This window comes from Mandrillus leucophaeus, unplaced genomic scaffold (assembly GCF_000951045.1).
Source record: "Mandrillus leucophaeus isolate KB7577 unplaced genomic scaffold, Mleu.le_1.0 Scaffold12, whole genome shotgun sequence".
Lineage (NCBI taxonomy): Eukaryota > Metazoa > Chordata > Mammalia > Primates > Cercopithecidae > Mandrillus > Mandrillus leucophaeus.
This window is the reverse complement of record NW_012100320.1, coordinates 3,592,465-3,613,376: the sequence shown is the minus strand read 5'-3', so window position 1 is coordinate 3,613,376 and position 20,912 is coordinate 3,592,465. Positions and strand designations below refer to the sequence as shown.

Below are 20,912 nucleotides of genomic sequence, written 5' to 3'. Positions count from 1 at the left end.
GAGGCGGAGCTTGCAGTGAGCTGAGATCCGGCCACTGCACTCCAGCCTGGGTGACAGAGCAAGACTCCGTCTCAAAAAAAAAAAAAAAAAGAGCTGAGTCTCGTGGCCACTCTTTTACTCCATGGAAGCCACTAGCATTTCACAGTGCTTCCCCGCCAAGCCCCCCAAAACAGAAAAATAAATTCTGTATTTTATACAACCCAACGGGCTAGACTACAGGCACAGACCTGCAGGCCCACCCTCGCAAGGCTTCACAGCTCAGATCTGCTGGAGGGCAGAGTTGGAAGTGCTCAAGGAAGAGCCATCTTGGTTGTTTATATGCCTGTATTAATAGAATTAGGAGCCATGTGGCGGCACAGTGCCCATTAGTGGGGGTGATAATACCACCTTATCATGGTGCTTATTTGCATTAGTTACTCTCTGTAAAACCTACCACCAAACCCTGGGGGAGTTGAAGTGAAGCCTGCTGTGTCATGGGTGACTCTGAGTATGAGTAGGAAGGGTGGCAGTAAGGGTCTAGCAACATAGAGGTTGTGTGCCTCTGTGTTTTTCTGGGTGAGTCTAGGCCTCATCAGTTATGTTTAAGGGTCATTTGAATATGTATTTCCCCACTGAGGACAGCTTTGTGATGAAGGCAAAGACCCTTGGATTTTGAGTCAGACCATTGTAAGTCCAAATGTTTGCCTTAACATCACTGACTGGCTGTGTGACCATGGGCAAGTTACCTAACTTAGAAGGGCTAGTAATCCCTACCTCTCAGAGTTATACAGATGGAAGTAATATCTAACCTTTGCCCATTGATGGCCTTTGCAGGTCTTTGTTTTTCAGAACCATATTACTGTCACAGTGACCTTCCTGGCTCTGGTGCTTTCATCCTTCTGATGTTTCTTTTTTCTTTTCTTTTCTTTTTCTTTCTTTCTTTTCTTATTTATTTTGTATTTGTGTGTGCGTGTGTGTGTGCGTGTGTGTGTGTGAGACAGGGTCTCACTCTGTTACCTGGGCAGTGGCGCAGTCACAGCTCACTGCAGCCTCAACCTATTGGACTCAAGCGATTCTTCTGCCTCAGCCTCCTGAGTAGCTGGGACTATAGGCACTCACCACCATGCCTGGCTAATTTGTGTATTTTTTGTAGAGACAGGATTTCACCATGTTGCCCAAGCTGATCTCAAACTCCTGGGCTCAGGCGATCTGCCCACCTCGGCCTCCCAAAGTTCTGGGGATTACAGGCGTGAGCCACTGCACCTGGCCCTCATCCTTCTGATGTTTCTTAGGAGCTTGGGTGTGCACACCTAAGGACAGATTTGTGGGATGGAGAGAGTTTGCTCCTGGGGTGCCAGAACGTCCTGTCTGAGACATTAGCATTCAGTAAGTATCTGTTGAATGAATGCTTACAGTTGACTCAGTGGGTCTGCTGTGTAAATAGGACAGATGACTATATTTCCCAAACCAAAAACCAGGACACATCCTAATTCATTGCCTGATATGTAGGATGAAAACACGGCAAAATACTTGAAACTGGGACTGCTTTTGAAAACCTGGCCGTGGGGTTGGTGGGGTGGTCACATGGAGCAGGAGATGCTTTTCTCCCTTTCCCTCCTCCCTCAATGTGAGACGCTACCTTGAAATGCAGGGCAGTGCACCCCCTAGTCCCTGGGCTGTCTAAGGCAGGTCCCCTGCCTGCATCCCACAGCACACACCCCCAGGCACACTTCACACCCTCCACTGAGGGAGGAGTTGCTCATGGCTTGATCTGGAGGAAGAACTGGAGCCTCCAAATTATGGGACTGAGTAATTAAAAGCAGGGCTTTAAGCGGTTTTATTCCCCTTGGCTTGTAAAAGTCTAGCCTGGAGGCTGCTGAGAGCCCTTTTGCCTCCCCTGCAGCCACGCCTTTGGCCTTGTAGTCCATTTCACCCAGTCCGCCAGCCAGGGGACCAACAGCTAGATGTGGGGACATTCCCAAAGCGGAATCCAACCTCCCACTGCCCCCCACCTCTCCTTCATCCAGGCCCCTGTTTGTCAGAGGTGGCTGTGAGAGGGGAGAGATGTGGATTTATGGCTGCTGACTTGAAAGACAAAGTTGCCTTTTGTGTTAGAATTGGGTGTGGGGGAGTGGTGAGCTGGTGGTAACAAGGGAGGGAGGAGGGAGGGGCTGGGGTTCAGGGGCCCAAGGCAGGGGGTAAAGGACATGAGGAGACCAAGAAGGCAGACAAAGGCATCCAGAGGCTCCTCAGAGCAGGGTCACTAGGCAAAGTCCCAGATGGGTCAGTCACCCCAGCGAAGCCACCACAGTCCCCTGAGGCTATTTGTAAATGCCAGACACCCGTCTTCTGATACCCACTCCCACCCACTCCAACACCCAGATGCCACACAGCCTTCCCCTCTCTCAGAACATACTCTTTGGGTTCAGAGCCTTCATTCAACTCTCAGACGCTCCTTTGGAAGCCCAGGGAAGTAAGTCATGCTTCCCCCACCCCAGATGATCACAGCCAGTCAGTGTGGGGGTTCTTCCCTAGCAGAGTCAAAGTCAGGGGCTAAGTGGGGACCCAAATGATGGGTACATGGGACAGAGGGTTGGGAAGGGTGAGCCTGGGCCAGAGAACCCTGCTGACAAGACCACTACCCCACCAGGGACCCTGAGCAAGTGGCCAGCCTCTCCCAGATTCAGGGTTCTCTCCACCACCTTTCTCCTCATAGACTTTTAGAGATGGGACATTTGCCTTGAGGAGTTTAAAGAGCATTCGACATGGCTGGCCTCCTTGCCCTCCAGGGGCCGTCTTGCCCCAGCTGTACCCTACTAGCACTCTTCCTGGTGGCTCCGGTGGGTCCGTGTGGAGGCCAGAGTAGCCACCGGGTGCCTGAGTTCAGCAGGTGTTTTAACTATACCTCGGAGAGCCACATCCAACCCCCGGAATGAGCCTGGCCAATAAAGGGCTGGGTTTATAGGCTTCATAAACATTTTACTAGAGAAATCAAGGCCTCAATTACCCAGTGGCCTCTTCCAACTGACAGCTTGTCTATTGGGACCCCTGTGAAGCCCCCAGGCAGAAGTAAGGTAGAAGAGGCTCTGGTTTATACCCTGCTGCTCCCCCCCCCCCATATCCTGCTCCCACACTATTCAGGCCCTGCAAATCCAGTTTTTACTCCCTTCTCCAGACAGCTTGAGCTCCATCACGCACTCCCCGAACCTCACCCCTCTGAGGAAAGAGGCTGCCCTTTAAAGGGAGAAGAGAGCCACCACCATTTCTTCCTGACCCCCCGCCCTGCTCTTCCACAACCTCTCAGTTCCCTTTTAACTCAAGATTATACCATCTTCCCTCAAGAATAGATAGCCAGCCAGTATTTGCTCTCTGCCAAGGCCTGCGCTAAGCAGTTTACGAACATAGCTCGTTGAATCCCCCTATTGCAGTGACTCTAGCGACGTGAGCTGTGATCATCCCTGTTTTATAAGTGAGACAATAGAGATTTCCAGAGATTCTGTCACTCACCCAAGATCCCACAGCTCATAATGGTGGTGCTGAGATTTGAACTCAGTTCTGTACGATTCCAGAACCTTTACCATTAATCTGCTCCCTGTACCGCTACCTCAAACAGTTCTGAGCCCAAGAGGTCGAGGTGAACCCGGGTGATAGAGCAAGACCCTGTCTCAAAAAAAAAAAAAAAAAAAAAAAACACAAAAGTAAAAAAAGTTTTTAGCAAGTATTTCCTCACTGGAAACAGAAATCTTTCCGTGTGAGGCCTTTCTTGCCCTGCAGCGTGACAGCCTTAGTGTGGGATCCAGTGTGGGCCTCATCATCAGCCTCTGAGTCCACGTGTCTAAGAGGGGAGGGTGCGGGCAGGGGCAAGGCTGGCCAGTGATGAGGATGGAGAGGTGGGGTGCTTTCTGGTGGGACCGTCAGAGAGACCATGAGCAGGAGAGAAGGCAGTAGGGGAGGTAGGGGAGTCCACGGCCTTGCCTCAGGTCTGGACCAGCGTGCTATCCGATAGACTTCTCTGTGATGACTGAAGCTCTCTATTGGTGCTGACCCATAGTGTAGCCAGTAACCACTTGTGGCTGCTGAGCACTTGAAATGGAGCTAGTGAGAGGAAGGAACTAAAATTTTTAATTGTATGTAATTCTAATTTTTTTTTTTTTTTTTTTTTGAGACGGAGTGTCGCTCTTGTTACCCAGGCGCTATCTCGGCTTGCGGCAACCTCTGCCTCCTGGGTTCAAGCGATTCTCCTGCCTCAGCCTCCTGAGTAGCTAGGATTACAGGCATGTGCCACCACACCTGGCTAATTTTGTATTTTCAGTAGAGATGGGTTTCTCCATGTTGGTCAGGCTAGTCTTGAACTCCCAACCTCATGTGAACTACCCACCTTGGCCCCCCAAAGTGCTGGGATTACAGGCATGAGCCACCGCGACTGGCTGTAATTCTAATTTAAAGGGCCACATGTGAGGCTGGGCATGGTGGCTGATGCCTGTTAATCCCAACACTTTGGGAGGCCCAGGTGGGAGGATCACTTGAGGCCAGGAGTTCAAGACCAGCCTGGCCAACAGGGAAAACCCCATCTCTACTAAAAATACAAAAAATTATCCAGGCATGGTAGCAGGTGCCTGTAACCCCAGCTACTTGGCTGAGGCATGAGAATCGCTTGAACCTGGGAGGCGGAGGTTGCAGTGAGCTGAGATTGCACCACTGCACTCCAGCCCAGGTGACAGAACAAGACCCTGTCTCAAAAAATAAATAAATGGCCACATGTGGCTTGTAGCTACCACACTGGACATCACAGACATGGGATGTTGATGACTGAAACTTACTCAAAGTCCTCTGATGATGTAAGGCCCTATGGGCTATGAATTTGACTGCTCTAGGTACCTCATATATGTAGAATTATGCAATATCTTATTGTGACTGGCTTATCTCACCTAGCAGTGTCCTCCTCAAGGTTCATCCCTGTTGTAGCATGTGTCAGGATTTCCTCCTTTTTAAGGCTGAATAATATTCCACTCTATGGATATAGCATATCTGGTTTATCCATCTGTCAATAGACACAAGTTTCTTTCACCTTTTAGCTATTGTGAATAATGCTGCTATAGACATTATCAAATATCTCTTTGAGACCCTGCTTTCAGTTCTTTGAGGTATATACCCAGACGTGGGATTGCTGGATCACATGCTAATTCTATTTTTAATTTTTGGAGGAGTTATCATACTGTGTTCCACAGCAGCGGCACCGTTTTACATCCCAACCAACAGTGCACAAGGGTTTTGATTTCTCCACATCCTCATCAACAGTTGCTATTTTCTGTATTTTTGATAGTACACATCCCATTGTAGTTTTGATCTGCATTTCCCTAAGATTAGGGTCTTTTCTCTCTCTCTTTTTTTAATACTAGGTCTTCAAAATCCAATGTGTATTTGATGCTTACAGCCCATCTCAATTTGGACTGGCCACATTTCAAGTGCTTAATAGCTGGCCACTATATTGGAAAATGTGGGCTGGGCGTGGTGGCTCATGCCTGTAATCCCAGCACTTTGGGAGACTGAGGCAGGTGGATCACTTGAGGTCAGGAGTTCGAGACCAGTCTGGCCAACATGGCAAAACCCTGTCTCTACTAAAATTGCAAAAATTAGCCGGGCATGGTGGTACACGCCTGTAGTCCCAGCTACTGGGGAGGCTGAGGCAGGAGAATTCCTTGAACCCGGGAGGCAGAGGTTGCAGTGAGCTGAGATCACACCACTGCACTGCAGCCTGGGTGATAGAGTGAGTCTCTGTCTCAAAAAAGAAAAATTATGGTTCTAAAGGGAAAAGTTGGGGGCAGTGGGTAGAACTGTATGGGATTCAGGCATGTGTCTGGAGTAAGCAAAAACATGATCATCATCCCACCTGTCTGAGGAGGGGCTGGACATCCAGAAGGCTGCGTGTCCCTGGTCTTTGGCAGGGATGGATACAAGGAGGGAATAGGCCTTGGTGGCCTTCAGAAGAGTCTGTGGTTCACAACTGCCCCTCTTGAATGGCTGTATGAGGTGGGGACAGCCAGCACCTCAGAGCCCCAGGGCCCCTCGCTTTTGCAAAGGTTATGTTTTGGATTCTCCATCCAAACATGCCCCCAGATTTTTTTACCATCACACACCGGATAGGAGTCTGGCTATGGCCAAAGGGTGGGGGGCCTGAGCTTCCTTCCCAGCACTCTACCTCGACCCTTTGCTGCCCCCCACCTCCCCCTGGAGCCTGTCTAATCAGATCCAGGCCTGACCTCACCAGAGGTCCTGGACCAGGAAGAGAGTCCGCCTCCCCTCCCTGAGCGGCCCTAGATCTGGCTCTCAGGAGGCCCCTCCCCTTGGGTGATTTATAGAGGTGTCCAGGAACTGTTTCCTGCCTGTGTTCTGTTCCCTTCCAGTCCTGTGAATTGCTAAGCTCACTTTCTGCCCTCTGTCTCTCCCCACAACCTGGTCGCACCTCTGGTGGGGGCAGGGCGGGGCTGGGAGATTCCTTCCCAGATCGCTGTAGACAAAGGTGCCTTCTTCCTTTCTCCCCACTACTGCCAAGCAGGACTTTGTCCTCCCTGTCGCTTTCTCTGGCCCTCACACCTGGAAGACCATTGCCCATCACCCACCTCCCATCACCCAGCTTGAAGTGAGAGACCCAAAACTGTCCCCACCAGGCCAACAGATATCCACAGGAGTGTAAAGCATCAAGAGCCAAAGTGACAGCACCACTGTCAGGTGTACCAGCCACAGACACAATACCACCAGCACCAGACATAAATACTCAGTGCTAACACACTAGCTGGTCTGTACTGTCATCAGCAACACAGTGGCCTGCAGGGTGACTCGTTCAGATCTCAGGGTGCCCTGACGTCCAGCCCTCAGCCCTACTTCCTCATGTTTGCCCAGGGACCCTCTCCCTAGAGAGACATAATGAGGGACAGTCCACCCAGCTCTGTGGCTTCCTGGCACAAGCCAGGACATAAACACACTTGTGAATCAAACATGTTCCACCCTGAGGGGGCTGAAGTGGCCCCAACATCCCTTTTCCTCAAACTTCCTAAGGAAAAAAATTGTGTGCCAGCCCAGGCAACATAGGGAGACCCTATCACTATAAGAAATACAAAAATTGGCCAGGCGCAGTAGCTCATGCCTGAAATCCCAGCACTTTGGGAGGCCAAGGCGGGCGGATCACGAGGTCAGGAGTTTGAGACCAGCCTGACTAACATGGTGAAAGCCCGTCTCTACTAAAAATACAAAAATTAGCTGGGCATGATGGTGTGCACCTGTAGTACCAGCTACTCGGGAGGCTGAGGCAGGAGAGTCGCTTGAGCCTGGGAGGCGGAGTTTGCGGTGAGCCAAGATCATGCCATTGCACTCCAGCCTGGGTAACAGAGCAAGATTCCATCTCAAAAAGAAAAAAAAAATTTTTTTAATTAGCTGGGCGTGGTGGTATGCACCTGTGGTCCCAGCTCCTCAGGAGGCTGAGGTGGGAGGATTACCTGAGCCTGGGAGGTCAAGGCTGCAGTGAGCTAGGATCACACCACTGCACATCAGCTTGGGTGACAGTGTGAGATCCTGTCTCAAAAGGAAAAAACAGAAAAAAATACTATTGCTTATGAACCAGATGTACGTGGAAGATTTTAGGAGACTCTAGCTAAGCTGAGTTTGTTGGCCCAGAGATTGTGGATCCTGTTCATGAAGACAAATGGGGAGGCAGGGCTGGAGGGGCCCTGAAGAGTGGCTTGTCCACTCCCTTCATTTGTGGCTGAGAGGACGCTGCCTGCCCAGGGTCTCACAGAAATCTTGGGACGCCTAAGGAATATGCAGGACTGACCAAAAAGCTGAGAGAGGGTATAAGGAAGGCAGGGAAGGAGGAGCCTCAGATGAAGAGGACCACACCCTCCTCTTGCACCTGCCCTTCCTGGACCACACCTATGCAGCCAGCTGGACTCCCAGGGGTGGGGGTAAAGAGCCTTCCCTAGAGCTCATTACTTTTCCTCCACACAGTGAGAAGAAGCTAGTCCAACATGCAGTCCACTCTGTGGTTACCTGGCTTTGGAGAGTGAGAAACTTGTTGCAGAACTAAGGGACATCCCAGCAGAGAGCCTAGGCCTCAGTTTCCCCTTCCTAAAATAAAGAGATTAGCTTCAGATTCATGGTTTTCAATTACTCTTAAAGGCAAAACTACCCTTCTTTTTTTTTTTTTTTTTTGAGACAGAGTCTCACTCTGTCACCCAGGCTGGAGTGCCGTGGCCGGATCTCAGCTCACTGCAAGCTCCGCCTCCCGGGTTTACGGCGGAGAGGTTTACTGCCTCAGCCTCCCGAGTAGCTGGGACTGCAGGCACCTGCCACCTCGCCCGGCTAGTTTTTTGTACTTTTTAGTAGAGACAGGTTTCACTTTTTAGTAGAGACAGTGTTAGCCAGGATGGTCTTGATCTCCTGACCTCGTGATCCGCCCGTCTCGGCCTCCCAAAGTGCTGGGATTGCAGGCTTGGGCCACTGCGCCCAGCCTAAAGCTACCCTTCAAATTAAATGTTTAGCAGAACTGTAACCAAGTAAAGCTGATGGAAAGGTACAGCAAGGTGCTGCTCTGATGGATGGGAAATGTGAGCAGGAGGTGGACTTAACTGCATCCAGGCGGCCTCAGGGGACCCGTTGGAGTCAGTCGCACTGTACACATTGAAGGATATCAGACTGGCTCCATACCTGTGACCCTTCCAGCTCTAGCGCCATGTCCAACTGTGCTGTGGCTGCTTAGTGCTGGGGGGAGGAGGAGGGAGCCAGGCAGTGGAAGCCAGACTTTCTCCATCCCCAGCACCCTGATAAGAAGCAGCCCTTGCCCTTGTATATTTCCTCAGGCCAGCTTCTAGCACTGGGTGCCTCCAGGGAGCCCAGAATGGGGCTAGAAGCACAAAAGGATTCGTTCCTTAATGAGGAGGCATCTGTAGTCAGCAGAGCCATTAGTCCCCACCCCAGGTCCCTGGGGGACTGCGAGCGCCTCTCCAGCTGGAGTGAAGAGGAGGCAGGCAGCTCCCCATCTTCGAAGGAGCAGGGCCTGGGGGACGTAGACAGCTGACCTGGGAGCCTGGATGCCCTCTCCACTCCCTGGGCTCATGGCACCCAGTTGCCTTCCTGGAGGTGGAGGGCTAGAGGCAGTAGAGGGGCTCCAGCAGCACCTCGGCCCCCTCCCCCAAGACCCTGGGCTGACCTCCCTTGGCCAAACACAGCCTTTGGCCTGAGACCAGGAAGGCTGACCTCCCAGTGCTCCCTGGGGATCCTCTCACCAAGCCTGATGGGAGCACCAGCTGGGACACTTACCCCCCACCTCCCACCCCCAGGGCCCCAAGGTACTGTTTATAAGGGCTGCACCTACGTGGGGATGTGTGTGATTGATTACCTGCACTGAACCAGAGGTACACACCCGCCGCAGCAGTGGACCGATTCCTGTCCAGACGTGGACACTCAGACCACATACACGGAGACACAGCCCTGCACACATGTACAAAGAGGCGCACATACCCATCAGCCACACTCCCAGGAGGCCCTCAAAGACGAGGAAGCAGGGCGGGGGATTTTTTATGCATGTTTATATTTAATGAACCACATGCAAATGAGATGGAGAACACGCCACAAAGGAGCCAGCCCCCAGAGACTCTGGGTGGAAGGGTACAAAGGCTCGCCTCTTGGGCCACCCTGGAGGCCAGATCAGGCTGGTGGATTGAGGGGGCCTGAGATGGGGCATGGGGGCCACGGGGAGGGTGGCCTTCCCCCACCAGGGAGTCAGGAGCAGGAGCCAGGATGAGCTCCAGTGTCCCTGCTGCTGTGGGGGAGGGCTTCCTCTGGGAGGGGAGCAACTGTCCCAGTTGATGGAGTGCCTGAGACGAGGGGCTGCCTGCCTGGACAGATGGTGTACCGCCTTCCCGCACTTGAAGCAAAGTGGATTTTAATGAAATCGCAGCCCTGGTGCTGAAGCTGGGAACCCGAGTGGGAGGGGCTCCTTCCCCAGGCATTACAGGGTGGGGTCTGGGCATGGGTGGAAACGGGGGTGGGCAGGAACACTTAACCAGCCTGTCACTGGGAGGGGAGGGTGCACCGCAGCCCCTCTGCACTGATGATCTCTGCAGACCAGAGTTCAAGCGGTTAGTTCAGATCCCCAAAAGGTGGGGAGGGGTCCCTGAATATTTATGACACATTGAAATGTAGATTGGTAGGTCTGACAGTCTTCTGAGAGGCTTGTCACCTTGGATGGATGCAACACCCTCTTGGGGTGCATCAAGAGACTGCAGATGAACTGGGGGGTGGGAGGAGTAGGAGGAGGAGGAGGGACCAAAAAAAAGCTCCCGGGCCTGGTAACCAGGGCCTGATGACCAGTGTCCTTGCTGGGCAACATTGGACCAGTTGCTTCCCTTGTCTGAGCCTCAGCTTCCAATTCTATAAAATGTGAAGCACTGAGGATCTGAGCCCTTGCCTGCCTTAGGGAGAGTTTATGAAAATGAATCTGAATGCTGAAAAAGTGGGGTGTGGGGCTTAGGAGCAGGGCTTTGATTGGCCTTCATGGGTCAGTTTTGGGGGACCAAGGTCTCCAAGGGAAGTCCGAACAGCCCAGGATTTCCTTATTAGAGGTTTGTTACCCAGAAGTTTGCTCAGACTTTTTACAAAGTATCCCAGCCCAGCCTATACCACCTGTTAGGGGAGATGTTTCCTAGCTATTGGAGGCTGGAGTAAGTGCTGATGGGCCCCCCAAGCTATCGCTCTTGCAGGAAAACTCCTGCCCCTCGATGGAGTGGGCTCCAGGTCTCCGTGCCTGTGACTCCACTGCAGCCCCATTCTCCCCTCCCCTCTGCCCTCAGCAGCGCACCGCACTCATACACTTCTCTTCCCCCAGCCATGTCGGACTTCCATGTGCATCCCCAGGCCACCGTGGGCGAGGAGGGTGGTGTGGCCCGCTTCCAGTGCCAAATCCATGGGCTTCCCGAACCTCTGATCACGTGGGAGAAGAACAGAGTCCCAATTGACACGGACAATGAGAGGTGAGTCACGTGTGGGAAAGACAGAGGGAGGACAAAGAGTTGGCCAGTGACTCTGGCCTTAGAGAAGGACTGCCCGCGGCTCTGGGAGCTGCAGTTGATGCCCACAGGTGCCTGAGACAGTGGTGTTTCTGCAACCGCAGTTTAGACTGCGTATCCACATGATTTGCTGGGCCCAGATTCTAGGCTCATGGATGTGTCTGAGGATTGTGTGTGATCGTTGTCAAGGCTGGAATTGAGGGTATATCCACCTTCGAAAGTCCCAGTGTGAGTCTGATGATGTTGGGACGGTGCAGTGCTTGGGGCCTGGGCTGTGTCTTGGATGCCCAGAGTCTTTGTGGCTGATTATATCAATGGCTGTGCTGGTGGCCAACTGTGTCCCTCCCCTCAACAGGTACACACTGCTGCCCAAGGGGGTCCTGCAGATCACAGGACTTCGAGCTGAGGACAGTGGCATTTTCCACTGCGTGGCCTCAAACATCGCCAGTATCCGGATCAGCCACGGGGCCAGGCTCACCGTGTCAGGTGAGGGTCCTTCGGCCCTTTCCCCCAACCTTAGATCAACCCGCTTCAACTGGCCTCTGCAGCCTTCTCAGCCACATGTGTGCAGAGCGCCAGGCTCTGTGCTGCCTGGCGTGAGGGTGCACAGGAATCTGAGGCTGGATCTCTGGCTCATTTCCCCCTGGGAATCCCATCCTATGCTGATATCCAGGACTCCCCCATTGCTGGCAGTCCTGCAGGGCCAGCAGGAGAGGGACGGATGTCCAGAATGTCCTGGTCCCCTGGTATCTCTCTACCCACAGGACCTGGTTTCTGGGCTGGTGTTTGTTTCGCACCCGCTGTGTCCTGGGCTGTGGGTGGGGTGAAGAAGCAGGAAAGTACCCAGCTGAAGTGAGGAAATGTGGCATCTTCCTCCCAGGCTCGGGCTCTGGGGCCTACAAGGAGCCGGCCATCCTCGTGGGGCCTGAGAACCTCACCCTGACGGTGCACCAGACCGCGGTGCTTGAGTGTGTCGCCACGGGCAACCCGCGCCCCATTGTGTCCTGGAGCCGCCTGGGTGAGCCTCATCCCCACAGCCCCTGCCCCTCCCGGCCTGTCCCACCCCCTGGGAGGGCCGGTCTCAAACTCCTCACCCAGCTCCCGGGGAATTTGGAATCCTGTTTGTTCTCTCTGGGGGTCCATTCTATCCCTGTGATCTGGGAAGAGGGTAAGTTTCCCTCTCTTGGAAGGACCAGGGAGGCCCCCTTGTCCACCCCATTCTCCCTCACCCTGCAGGGATGGCTTAGCTCCCTGGGTTACCTTGTCCAATCCTGGCAATCCTCCCCTCACCCTGGCCTTGGGGACCCCAGCACCCTTCAGCAGCCCTCAGCACCCCAGAATCTGTCCCCTCCTGCTCATTCCTGTCCTCTATACCCTGGCCGTGTTCCTCAGCTGTACAGTCCCAAGCCCCTCAAAATCCCAGCCAGTTGTTAGATCCTCACTCTGGGCCCCCCAATCTCTAGCCTGGCCCCCTAAGTCCCCCAGCCTAAATCCCCAGGCAGCTGAAGGAGAGAAATGAAAGGGTGCAGATGGGCCCACATTGTCTGAGCGGAAAGGTCACTCGGGAAGGAAACTCTGGAGGGGGTGGGGTGGGGCCGCATTCACAGGGAGACTGTGCCACATTGTAGCAGCTGAGTGATGGGGAGGGAGGGGGCAGCAGGCAGGATAATGGAGTAGATTTCACCACTTCAGGGCCTGAATGGGGAGCTGTCTCCTTGTATTCTGACTGTGCTAATCTGATCCTGGTAGGGGTGGGGGAAGGGCTCGGGTCCCTGGGAGAGACTGGGAAGAGTGGCCTCACCATTAGGAGGAACCTCTAGGCACTCCAGGGACCATCTGGTCCAACATTTCCCAAAGCATGATCTGTCAAGCGAGAAGGAATGGCCTGCTGGTCTAACAAGTTTGGGAAACAAAGGTAACTGGGTCCCCCCTGTACCAGGTCACAGGGGTACCGTGATGTGACTTACCATCCAGGCATAGAATGGATATGTGACCGTGGATCCAGAGAGAAAAACCAGGCTGGGAAACGTCAATCTAATCCAGACTCCTTACTTTACAGATTGTGAAACAGAAGGGAAGGGCCTTGCAGGTGGCCCGTGAGTCAGTGGTGATGCTAGGTTCAGGACAGGGTGTCCGCTGCTAGGCGCGAGGGTTCTGTGCTGCACTCTGCTGCCTTTTCCAGTTAAGGTGCCTGGGAGGGAAGGGGCAGAGTCAAAGACTGAGGCTCCTTGGAAGACGGGAGGAAGGGTGAGCCCTCTGGAAGTTTCCTTTACTTTCCTTCTTACACATCTATATCTGACCCTCAGCCATCCCCCCTCCCCTTCCTCCCCAGATGGTCGCCCTATTGGGGTGGAGGGCATCCAGGTGCTGGGCACGGGAAACCTCATCATCTCAGACGTGACGGTCCAGCACTCCGGCGTCTACGTCTGTGCGGCCAACAGACCTGGCACCCGGGTGAGGAGAACAGCACAGGGCCGGCTGGTGGTGCAAGGTATGGATCAGCCAACCCTGGGGAGGAGGGCAGGGATCTCCGCATAGTCCCTTCCTCCCGGCCTATGCCCAACCCCAGGGCCCTGTCTCACCCCAGTCTCCTGGACTCGCCCTCGCCCTGCCCCTCACCCCTCACCAGCCCCCAGGCCAGGACAAAGGTGGTGTGTTCTCCAGTCGAATGCTTGCGTTGGGAATGGGTGGACCATCTTGGTCATGCAGCAGCCCCTGTGTGCCCTCCGGGGGCCGTCAGCGCCCCGATACCCGGGGAGTCATTTCCACTTTCTCATCTCAGCTGGTGTCCCCACCTGTGTCGCTCACACGTGTCTCCCCACGTGCTGTTTTCATTCACACGTGTGGCACGTCCATGCTCACACCTGCCTGCCTGTGCGCTCCTGGCCTGCTTGTCATTTTCACGCTGTCGCCAGCAGCCTCACTGTGCACTCAAAGCTGCCTCCCCTCCTGCAGGGCGGGGCCCTGCCACTACCAGGTCCTTTAGTTGGCCTCTGGCCATAGGGCTTAACTGTCCCCATGCACTGGGCTTGGATGAACATTTTCAGGCTTTTCCTGTGGTTGTTCCCTGCCGGAGATGAGGCGGGGGAAAGGGTGGGAAGTGGGAGAATTAGGAACTTAAATGCCCGTTTGTTTAGCATTCCATGTGCCGTTAATCTGTCCAAATGAAAGTGATGGAGCATTTCATTTCCCGGTTTTAATAGAGGCTTGAGGCCTGGGATTGGAGGAGAGCGGAATTGAATGTGGGGGCGAGGGGGCCCCCGGTACTGAGGCTCATACATCTCCCCGTCATTACTGCTTTCTGGAGGTGCAGCCAAACCTATTAGCACATTTATTTATTTAACAATTTCCTGAACAGGGAGCTCAGCTTGATTGCTTTCGGATACAAATGTCAGTCTTTTAAATAGTCATTATAAAGGAGTCCTCTTGGGTCTGCCTGGAGCGGAGGGAAGAGGGAGGTGGGCCATCTCCTGAGCTGGGCAGGAGTAGAGGCTGGGCCCCACCTGGAGGAGTCTTCAGGGGGCAGATGTGTGTTTGGAGCCCACCTCTCGCCCTGTGTATCTCTGGTCCCATCCCCTGTTCCCTTCCTCATGCCGTCACTCACAGCTGTCTCTGTCCGTACCTGCCCCACCATCCTGACCCCACTCGCAGCCCCAGCTGAGTTTGTGCAGCATCCCCAGTCCATCTCCAGGCCAGCTGGGACCACAGCCATGTTCACCTGCCAAGCCCAGGGTGAGCCGCCGCCTCACGTCACATGGCTGAAGAACGGACAGGTGCTGGGGCCGGGAGGCCACGTCAGGCTCAGGAACAACAACAGGTACGTATGTGGTGTGTGCTGGGGTGAGGACCTGGGAGAGCAAGGAAAGGGGGTCCTGGAGTGAGTGGCCTGAGTAGACTGTGCACCTCCTGCCAGGGAGAGCACAGAATTGGGAGTCTGGAGATTGGGTTGGAGTCCCAGTTCCACCACCAACTTGCTGGGAGACTTCACACAAGTCATTAGTCTCCTGGAAAGACTCAGTTTCTTCATCTCTCAAATGGGGAGATTTGGTCAACCGCCAGGGAGAAGGAGGGAACCTGAGGCTCTCTCTCTCCCCTGCAGCACACTGACCATTTCTGGAATCGGTCCTGAAGACGAGGCCATCTACCAGTGTGTGGCTGAGAATAGTGCAGGCTCATCACAGGCCAGTGCCAGGCTGACCGTACTGTGGGCTGAGGGGCTCCCTGGGCCTCCCCGCAATGTGCGGGCGGTCTCTGTGTCTTCCACTGAGGTGCGTGTGTCCTGGAGTGAACCGCTGGCCAACACCAAGGAGATCATCGGCTACGTCCTGCACATCAGGAAGGCTGCTGGTGCGCGGCCAGCTCTGCTCCCCCTTCCTCTAATTCACTATTTCTCATCCCTTCCAATCCTGCACGTCCTGACCCGATGCCTTCCTTTCCTTCTCCCCGCTGTCCCCCCGGGGCACCCTGGCTGCCCTCATTTCACCAATGCTGGCAGGACGCCCCCAGTCCTTCACACTCCCCTGCCCACCCTGTGCCTCTCCAGACCCACCGGAGCTGGAGTATCAGGAAGCAGTCAGCAAGAGCACCTTTCAGCACCTGGTCAGCGACCTGGAGCCCTCCACGGCCTACAGTTTCTACATCAAGGCCTACACACCAAGGGGGGCCAGCTCAGCCTCTGTGCCCACCCTAGCCAGCACCCTGGGTGAAGGTGAGGCCTGGGTGTGGAGCACAAACCCACAGGCACTCAGGGTATCAGAGCAGAACCACCATGCACACTTGTTCAGGTTGTGCACTGTGCTGGGTGCCCGGCCCTGAGCCTGTCAGGGCTGAGTCTACTTGGAGGAAAGGGCTTCTTTTTCTAATTCATAGGAAGGTGCTGCTTTCGTAAGCACATGCCCTGGGTCAGAGGCCAGAGGGCTGTCAGGCTTTTGGGGGTCGGGGTCACAGGTGGAAAGTAGAAAGGTAGAGCTTCTGCTGGGTCCTCACATCATGGCCTCTTTCTGTACGTGCAGCCCCTGCCCCACCCCCGCTGTCAGTGCGGGTCCTGGGCAGCTCCTCCCTGCAGCTGCTGTGGGAGCCTTGGCCCCGGCTGGCCCAGCACGAGGGCGGCTTCAAGCTGTTTTACCGCCCAGCAAGCAAGACCTCCTTCACCGGCCCCATCCTGCTGCCTGGAACTGTCTCCTCCTACAACCTCAGCCAGCTCGGTGAGGCAGACACAACCCGGGGCCTAGTGGGCTGGGCAGGGTGCGGCGCTGAGGGCCAGGAGGTGGTGTACAGGGGTCACCTCCCTTTCCCGGCTAGGACAGAGCACGTGGTGGGGCAGGAGCAGTCACTCAGCCGCCCTGCCTTCCCCCAGACCCCACTGCAGTGTACGAGGTGAAGCTGCTCGCCTACAACCAGCATGGAGACGGCAACGCCACAGTCCGCTTTGTGTCTTTGAGGGGAGCATCTGAGAGGACAGGTGAGGGCTGGGGATGGTGTGCAGGGCTGAGTGGGTGGGAAGCAGGGAAAGTAATGGGGTGAGATAGCATATGCCACGCTTGAGAGCATAGGCTTAGACTGCAGTTTGAAGCTTGGCCATGCACATGCTGGCTGTGTGACCTTGGTCAAGTTATTTAACCTCTCTGATCCCAGTTTTCTCTATAATACAGAGATAATAGTACCTACTTCACAAAGCTGTGGCAAGGATGAAATGGTCCATGCTATTCCTAGTATCTGGTAAAAAGAACCAAAAAGATTGGGCTGGAGTCCTGTAGGCAAAGTCAAAGGGTATTCCCACTCCCACTTGGGGGTGGGAGCAGCTGAAGGAAGAGGAGCCCCCAGAGGCTGGGTGTTTAGGAGTGCTTCAGACCTGGAGAGCCAAAGCCTCCAACCCATCCCTGTCCCCAGCCTTGAGCCCACCATGTGACTGCCGGAAGGAGAAGGCCGCCAACCAGACGTCCACCACAGGCATCGTCATCGGCATCCACATCGGGGTCACCTGCATCATCTTCTGTGTCCTCTTCCTCCTGTTCGGCCAAAGGGGCAGGTGGGTCCTGGGCCAGGGAGAGGGGCTGGGCTGCTGTGTGGCGGACTAGGCCTAGAGAAGGTGAGTGTGGGCTCACTGCCTCTGGCTCTCGTCTCTCTCCCTCCCCTCAACTCTTGGCTCACCCCTAGGGTCCTCTTGTGTAAGGATGTGGAAAACCAGCTGTCCCCTCCTCAGGGTCCCCGGAACCAAAGGGACCCTGGCATTCTGGCCCTAAATGGGGCGAGACGGGGAGAGCGGGGCCAGCTGGGCCGAGATGAGAAACATGTGGATATGAAGGAGCTGGAGCAGCTGTTCCCCCCGGCCGGGGCAGCAGGGCAGCCAGACCCCAGACCCACAGTGAGTGTCCATGTCTTGAACAAGCCCCCGCCTCAGGCTCTGACACTGTCACCCTCAGATCCTGCACCCCTTCACCTTGGCCACAGGCCTCAATCATTGGCCTTAGTCAAGCTGCAGGTCTTCTCTCTGTGCCCCTGAGTCAGGCAGGGAGACCTGGAGACCCTAAGCCCCAAGTGGGGTTGAGCTGGAGCCTGGCGCCCTGGCCCTCAAGCTCACACCTGTGTGACGGGCTCTTTCCCCAGCAGGATCCTGCAGCCCCTGCCCCGTGTGAGGAGACCCAGCTCTCCACGCTGCCACTTCAGGGGTGCGGCCTGATGGAGGGGAAGACAGCGGAGGCCACGGCCCCCTGCGCAGGCCTGGCGGCTGCCCCACCACCCCCAGATAGAGGCCCCGGCCTCCTCAGTGAAGGCCAGACTGCCAGGCCTACAGAGGCCTGGGTTACCCAGCCAGCTCACTCTGAACAGTAGCCAGTGTCTGGCAGGCTCCAGAGGGTGGCCGGAGAGGGGGCCCATTCTCAGGTCAAAAGCAAGATTTCTACTGTCGTGTGGGATTTGGATGGTCCTGGGGGCTCCCCAGCATTTCTGTCCTGACTGCCTCTTGGGTTGTGAAAACCCAAGGCAGCCTTGGCAGGGACCCCCCCTCGCAACACCCATCAGGAGCTGGAGCAGTTCCTGCAGGAGCCCGTTCCCTCCCTGGGCTGACGCCCCCTCGCCTCTGCCTGGCACCCACATGACTTGGAACTGAACTAACATCTTCCTTTAAAAAGCAAAACTTAAAATCAAAAAAAAAAACAAAAGGGAGAGAGATAGAGGAAGGTGAATTCGACTCCAAAAGATGACCCTGCTGTAGCTGGGCCCTGACACTGTCACCCTCCACCGACCTTGTTTTCTCAGGATGGATTTTTGCTGTTTTGGCTCTCAGCACCTACCTCAGCCGGAATGAATGTCCTGGGGGCAGTGGGGCGGTGGCCTCAGCCCTCTTTCCCCACAGAGCCCGAATGCACTCCTACCTCAAGCCCCCTTGATGGGGACCCCCTCTCCCTTCCCACACTGTTGTCCAGAGTAAAAAAAAAAAAAAAAAAAAAGCACTTCCCCATTTCCAGGTGTGAAAGAAAATGTCTACCTCAAGGCTCGCTGGCTCTGTGGGCTGTGTTGTCACTGGACCTGCCTCCCCGCCCCTCCTGCCCACAGCCCACCTGCCTCTCCCGCAGAGGGGAGGCCAGAGGTTAGGCCACCAAGGGGAACTCTCGTGGCCTATGGAAATAGAAATGGTTTGGGCAGAGAGAAAATGTGAAAGAAGCCAAAAATGAGAGGAAATTTGTTCCTTGAAGTATAAATTGTCCAAACGAGCCACCTCCCAGCACGCCGCCTGTCCCCGTCTTGTCTGTCCACTCCCATTTGAGCCAGCCCATCCTTGATGGGGATGCTCATGAGGAACCTGGGCTTGGGAGGGTGGCATCACCTGGCCGCCTGCCTCCTGTCCTGCAGGCCTGGCCCCTGGAATGTACCATGTGTGGGATGGGTGTGTGTGAGGGTGAGGGGGTGTGGGTGTCCCCCACAGAGATGCCCCAGCCTCAGGCACCCAGCCAGCCTGATCCACCCCTCGACAGGGGAGCACCCACTGTCAGCAGCCACGGCCGGAAGCTATTTTTATACAAGGTGTGTTAAGGGTTGTGTTCTTGTGACTTTTTGTTTCTCTTTTCTGTTGTATTGTTCTTTGAACTACTTAGTTAAAGAAGAAGAAAAGAAAACCAAGGAAACAAATACCTATTTTTGGTTACACTCAGAAACATTTTTTTAAATAGCAGAAGAAAAACTTTTTTTTAAAGAAAAAAAAAAAAAAAGTGTATTCCTTCAGAATGAGATTAGACCATAAAAGTCCCTGACCCCCAACCCTCTAGGGACACCCCCACCCTGAACTTTAGTTAATTAGCTGAAGAAGATAGAATTTGTGGTGTTTTCCTAGAAAACTAGAGCTGTGTCTGTGTGGACTTGGGGAAGGGTAGTCCCTTCCCTTCTCCCAAATGATGTGTGGATGCCCAGGGCTCCACAAAACTCCAAGGCAGTGCCCCCTCTGTTCCCAAAGCAGCTTCTCTCGGGAACCTCCCTCTTTCCCTTGGGAAGGGTGGGGCTGGGGGTCACCTGGCCTGACTTGGGTTTTGTCACACTCTGCTCATTTTGACTGAATAAAAGTCCTGTTGCCAAAGTGAACCTGGAGTTTTTTGGTGGCTGTGTCAGGCCCTGGGGGAGGGGCTGGAGTGCTGGGTGGACCAGAGCCCTCATAGGCCCAGAACCTGGGATAGTAGCAGCAGACCCCACACACCACAGACCTCTGCCACACGAGGCGCAGTTCCCGAGCCCTCACCCCTCCCTGTGAGGAAGACATGCTAGTGACCGTCATCTCCATTTTATTTACTTAATGTATTTTTTTGAGACAGAGTTTTTTACTCTATCGCCGAGGCTGGAGTGCAGTGGCACAATCTCAGCTCACCATGACCTCTGCCTCCCGGGTTCAAGTAATTCTCCTGCCTCAGCCTCCTGAGTAGCTGGGATTACAGGAATGCGCCACCACACCCAGCTAATTTTTTTATTTTTGGTAGAGACGAGGTTTCGCTATGTTGGCCAGGCTGGTCTCGAACTCCCGACCTCAAGCAATCCACCCATCTCAGCCTCCCAAAGTGCTGCGATTACAGGCATGAGCCACTGTGCCTGACCGGTCATCTCCATTTTATAGTTGATGAAACCAAGAAAAGAGAGGTGAAGGAAATGTCCAAAATCCCACCCAGCCAGTTGGTCAGTCTGATCCTCACAGAGGATCCGAGTTTGTATCCAGGCCAGGCCGCCAGGTTCCAGGCTCTGCATTCTGACCACCGCTCCACGCCTCCTTGGCCAGCAGCGAGGAGACTGCCTGCTCAGCCCACCAAGGTTGAGCGCTCTCCAGGTGCTGGCCAGGCCGGGCTGTGTGCTTTTCATGCACTGTCTATGAGGAAGGACTGGTTTCCTCCCAGTTCTGAAGAAAAGGAAACAGGCTGTGACTGAGTGATTCTCTCCAGGGCACTCAGCCAGGACTCCAACCAGGCCTCTCTGTTCTGCCATTGTCTCTCAGTCCAGGCTCCTGAAGCCAGGTGACTGGGGCTGCTACGGCTTAGACAGGTGCGAGAGAGGCTGGGCTTAATGGCAGTTATGCTGACAAAGATCTGGAGGTCTCAGCTGGCCTCAACTCAGTAAGAGGCAGCGGTATAATGCAGCTGCTGCTGAATTTCAAAGCCTGGGTTCACACCCAGGAGGCTCGGCAGACCTGGAGAGCCAGGTTCTAAACCCAGGGGCACCTTTCGAGAGGAACATACCAGGAGAGCAGTTGGTAAATTGGGTTCCCTGGCTATGGCTGGGATGAGGGGGAGCTCTCTGGAGGGCCTCACTCTCTCTGCCCACCCTCACCCAGACCAGCTCGATATTTTTTCCCATATTTTTTTCTGTCTTATTACATGTTGGACTTTTTTTTTTTTTTTT

The 20,912-nt window shown here is 54.5% G+C and overlaps 1 protein-coding gene across 1 annotated transcript in view; it reads left to right on the top strand.

Annotated features, from left to right (window-relative positions):
- IGDCC3 (immunoglobulin superfamily, DCC subclass, member 3) overlaps positions 1-18,487 on the top strand; it is a 28,256-nt gene extending 9,769 nt beyond the window's left edge. Inside the window, exons 2-14 of the mRNA XM_011968165.1 lie at positions 10,859-11,003; positions 11,395-11,525; positions 11,920-12,057; positions 13,372-13,530; positions 14,691-14,856; positions 15,139-15,386; positions 15,583-15,747; positions 16,052-16,243; positions 16,396-16,500; positions 16,929-17,067; positions 17,196-17,212; positions 17,330-17,403; positions 17,649-18,487. Coding sequence (XP_011823555.1) covers positions 10,859-11,003; positions 11,395-11,525; positions 11,920-12,057; positions 13,372-13,530; positions 14,691-14,856; positions 15,139-15,386; positions 15,583-15,747; positions 16,052-16,243; positions 16,396-16,500; positions 16,929-17,067; positions 17,196-17,212; positions 17,330-17,403; positions 17,649-17,870 — 1,901 coding nt within the window. The 3' untranslated portion in view covers positions 17,871-18,487. The remainder of the gene's footprint in view (positions 1-10,858; positions 11,004-11,394; positions 11,526-11,919; positions 12,058-13,371; positions 13,531-14,690; positions 14,857-15,138; positions 15,387-15,582; positions 15,748-16,051; positions 16,244-16,395; positions 16,501-16,928; positions 17,068-17,195; positions 17,213-17,329; positions 17,404-17,648) is intronic.
- The last annotated feature ends 2,425 nt before the right edge of the window (positions 18,488-20,912 follow it).